Source organism: Bison bison, unplaced genomic scaffold, assembly GCF_000754665.1.
Source record: "Bison bison bison isolate TAMUID 2011002044 unplaced genomic scaffold, Bison_UMD1.0 scf7180017846849, whole genome shotgun sequence".
Classification (NCBI taxonomy): domain Eukaryota; kingdom Metazoa; phylum Chordata; class Mammalia; order Artiodactyla; family Bovidae; genus Bison; species Bison bison.
In genome coordinates, this window is record NW_011477422.1 from 140,478 (window position 1) to 144,522 (window position 4,045).

Here is a 4,045-nt window from a genome sequence, read left to right on the forward strand (position 1 = left end):
GAGGCGGCGGCGGGGGCCGCAGTGGCGGCGGTGGCTGCCCGGGCGGCGGCGGGGGCGGGCGGCCTGGTGCGCGGGCCGGGTAGCGCCTGCCCGAGCGCGGAGCCATGCGCGGGGCTGGGACTGGACCGGGGGCGCGGCGGTGGCGGTGGCGATGTCGCTGCTGCTGCTGCTGCTCTCTCGGTCCCCGCCTGCCGCCGCTGGCGACGGCAGAAAGAGCGGTAAGCGAGCGCGGACCCGCGGGCCCCATCCCCGGGGCGCGGGCGGGGCCGCGGGGGGAAGAGGCCGGGGGGGCGGGTCCGGGATTGTGACTCACCTGGGGACACCTGTGCGCTCACCTGGCGGGGACGTAGGCCTCAGGCCCCCACACCGTGTTGGGGGCGCAGGGCGCCCCCTTGCAGGGCGCCGAGTGTGAGAGCGATCTGATAGAAAGGACGCCCTCTCCCCTTCCTCTGTGCCCAGGGCCAGGTTCGGCCAGACTGTCCCCTTGGAGCAAGCTCTCCTTTCCTTCCTCCTCCCCCTCCTCCTCCCAACGCGTTCTGGCCGGGTAGGACCTTCGGGCACCAGGGTGAGGTTGAACGGCCTGGGGGGGACTCTCCTGGGACTCCAAGGGCTGCGGTGGGAGTGCGAGTCCCTAGGAGGAAACCTTGGGCAGTGGGGTTCCGAGATGCCATCTGGTCTGGGAGAGGGGCAGAGTTGGAGAAAGTTGCTTAGATCCTGGAGTCGCAGCCAGGTGTGTTTCATGGCTTCGCCTCTCTCACAGTGACCACTACCCGGGTGCAGTCAAAGGCTCAAGGGGGTGGCTAGATCAGAAGGTGCTACTGGGTGGCGACTGGGGGTGCTGAGTAAACTACATGACTTCTGTGGCCTTGGGCTCTCTGATGGCCTGCTGGCGGGCCTGGGAGGGCCCAGATGCCCCAGGAGGCATTAGGCAGCTTATCCAGCACAGCATGGGGTGGCTCCCAGCCCATCCCCCCACCCTTCTCTGAGATCTTGCTCCTCCAAGCTCCTGTTTCTCTGAGGGCTGTGCCTCTGGTTTCTGAGCCTGGCTTAGCTTGAACTGAAAGGCAGTTTCCCCAAGGCTGGCCCCTGATGAAAGCGCTCCACTGGGGACTGCCACCCCTACTTTCTCCTTTTCTTCCTTCTCCCTGGTCATTGGTAAGGAGATGGAAAACCTGGGGCAGCCGCTCCCCTCCTGAACGGATCCTGCATTCTGTGTGATCCTGGCTTCTGGGGTCTCTGGGTGGGCAGGGTCTCCGCACTGGGTGCCTATGCTGGTTTGGAGGATGTACTAGAGGATCCCCTTACTAGGGTCCCCAGACAGGCTCAGGGACTTTCTTTCTCCTACCCCCAACCCTGTGTCCTTGGAGGGGGTTGTGGGCGGAGCAAGTATGCATGTGGCTGGTGCTTCCTGATACTGGAAATGTAACTTCCACTTCAAGCTCGGATGTGTGAATGGCCTGGTACATTCACCAAGATAATGGAGTGGGTGTCTTGGGCAGGGAGGTCGGGGTGCAGGGCTGGGGATGGGATGGAGGGGCTGGGTGGCCCCGGGAATGGGAGGTCTTATCTCTTGTGCACCTTGAGGAGACTTTACAACCACCAGCTGAATTGCAGGTGTCCAGGGCTGGCTGGGGAGCCAGAGGACCCAGCGGACCCAGCCCCTCTCAGGCAAGGGGCTGGACGCCACAGCTGGACCTCTCCTGCCTGGCCACGTAGAGCAGCTGGGTGCTCGGCAGCTGACTGTTTCTCTAAGGCCCTGTGATCCCATGGTGGTGGTAGTGGGGGGATGGTGCAGCAGGAAGAAGTTTATATTAGTTCAGTGGCTCCTAGTCTCTTAGCACTCAGGCCACAGCCGGTAGTTGGAACCTGGTGACCAGCAGATACCTGGAAAGCCTGGTGCTTGTGCTGTGTGGTGCCTACCCCTGCCCAGCCCCCATACTGGGCTCCTGGGAGCTCAGATGGCTTTGCAAGTGGGCTGCTATCTCTTTTCAAGGTGCTTACATGGGAGTCAGGAGGCTGGCAAGAGAGCCAGCTGCTCACCCGGTTCCCTCACCTGCTCACCTGGCCCACCTGGAGGGGCCCCGGGCTTACTGCTGGGATGCTGTGGGCTGCCACCCTCCTAGTGGGGCAGGGGGAGGAGAGGGTGGCCCCAGCCTGCTGTGTTCACAGTGTGTTTCTTCCTGAAGCACTTTAACATCCATTAACCATGGAGGGAGGGGCAGCTGAAGGGAGGTGCTGTCCTACTCGCCCAACTCAGAGGAAGCTGGGCCCAGAGAGGGGAAGGGACGGTCAAGGTCACTCCGCGAACAAGTCCTGAGCTGGCGGTGGGGCAGTGCTTCCTGCTGAGCAGCCCGGGCACCTCCTTAGTCACCCCTGTACACAGCACTGGGGCGGGCCTGTTTTTGGAAGGTGGGGCCCCCTCGTGGGGCAGATGGTTATGCCGTGGGCCCCAGACACGAGTTTGTACTGGTTAATGGACTCTCCTAGGAGGGTCCTAATCCAGGGTGGGGTCTCCAGAGACCTTTAGAGCTGGTTTGGAAAGGCCGGTGTGACAGGAGGGGGCCTTGGGTGACAACTTGCAGAGTGTGTTGGGGAGAGGGGCCGTGGAAGTGAGGGGCTGGGAGACACTGCCAGGACTGGGGGGCTCCAGGGTGGGGCATAGGCCGCTAGCTTGTGTGCTGCCAACCCCTGCTTTGTCCCTGTGCCCCTCTGCAGGGGCTTGTGCCCACTGAAGCAGCCGCTCCAGCCTAGGTGCCCCCCGCCACCCTCCACCGCAACACACACACAGGGTCTCTGCTCGCCTCCTCTCTGGGTGAGGAGGGACAGCGGCTCTTCCTGTACCCCAAGTCATGGCCTGAGCAGGCAGCCAGCCTCCGGACCTGGTCGCCCTGCCCTGTCCACTGCAACCAGGACCAGGGATCCTAGCACTGGGGAGACTCAGTGGAGGTGGGGGTGTGTCCTGGCCTCCAGTGCCCAGGGCAGATGGGAGGAGGGATGGGGCTCCCACCTTGACCTCTTCCTGTACCTTTCACCCTCCATCCCTCAGCCCCAGGTGTGCCAGGGCTGCGGTGGGGGGCCCCAGGGGCTGTGAGCAGTGTGGAGAGGAGCAGCCCTCTGAGGGGGGCTCTTCCTGCTTCTGAGGTCTGAGGCACTTGACCTCATGTTGACCCAACATGTGATTGGTGTTGGGGCCTGTGGGACTTGTTGATCCGGGGTGCCTGGTGGGTGGGATGCAGAGATCTGGGGAACTGAGCCTGTGAGCTGGAGGTTGCTGGCAGGGCTGGAGGGGTTAGGAAGATGGATGTACAGACGTGGGTGAGAATGTGATTCCTGAGTGAAAGCTTCTGAGCCCCGGCCCTCACCAGGGGCTCGGGGGCAACAGTGACTTTTCCCAGGTTGGGGTTGGTGTGCCAGGCATCCCAGGGGCTCCATGGCTCCCCTGGCTGCTTCTCTGAGGCCAGGCCAGGCAGAAGGGCCTCCGCCCTCCCCCTTTCTCCATCTTGTCCCCAGGGGAGGGCTCCCAGGCTCCCTGGCTGCCTGACAGTGCCTTCTCTGCAGACTCCAGGCTGGTGTCAGAGCAGTTCTCCCAGGCCCCGCAGAAGCTGGCCTTTTACAACTGGTACGGCAGCGCCCGGCTCTTCCACTTCCGTGTGCCCCCGGACACGGTGCTGCTGCACTGGCTGCTGCAGGTCACCCGGGGCAGCGGCCCCACCTGCAACAACGTGGAGACCACCGTGTAGGTGCCAGCCCGCTCATTGCCTGCCTGCTGGAGCCGCCCAGGGCCGCACCTGAGACCTCCCCGCTCTCCCTGCCTCCAGGTACTTCCGCTACGGCGCCCCTCCTGTCATCAACCCACTGGGCACCAGCTTCGCCAACAATACCTCGGTGCAGCCCTCCTTCCTCCTCAGGATGCTGCAGGACAACGCCTCTGTCAATGTCTCCTACCCAGCACCTGGGGACTGGTTTGTGGCCGCCCACCTGCCCCCCTCCTCCCATAAGATTGAGGTGAAGGTAAGAGCACTCCCTCTGGGGATCGGGGGGCAGC

The 4,045-nt window shown here is 63.8% G+C and overlaps 2 protein-coding genes across 2 annotated transcripts in view; one reads left to right on the top strand and one right to left on the bottom strand.

The window, feature by feature from the left end:
* Positions 1-644, bottom strand: part of NME4 (NME/NM23 nucleoside diphosphate kinase 4) — a 12,953-nt gene extending 12,309 nt beyond the window's left edge. Inside the window, exon 1 of the mRNA XM_010840917.1 lies at positions 336-644. The gene's annotated coding sequence lies outside the window, so the exon portion shown is untranslated. The remainder of the gene's footprint in view (positions 1-335) is intronic.
* Positions 10-4,045, top strand: part of TMEM8A (transmembrane protein 8A) — a 9,289-nt gene continuing 5,253 nt past the window's right edge. The window contains exons 1-3 of the mRNA XM_010840907.1: positions 10-218; positions 3,559-3,736; positions 3,819-4,011. Coding sequence (XP_010839209.1) covers positions 152-218; positions 3,559-3,736; positions 3,819-4,011 — 438 coding nt within the window. The 5' untranslated portion in view covers positions 10-151. The remainder of the gene's footprint in view (positions 219-3,558; positions 3,737-3,818; positions 4,012-4,045) is intronic.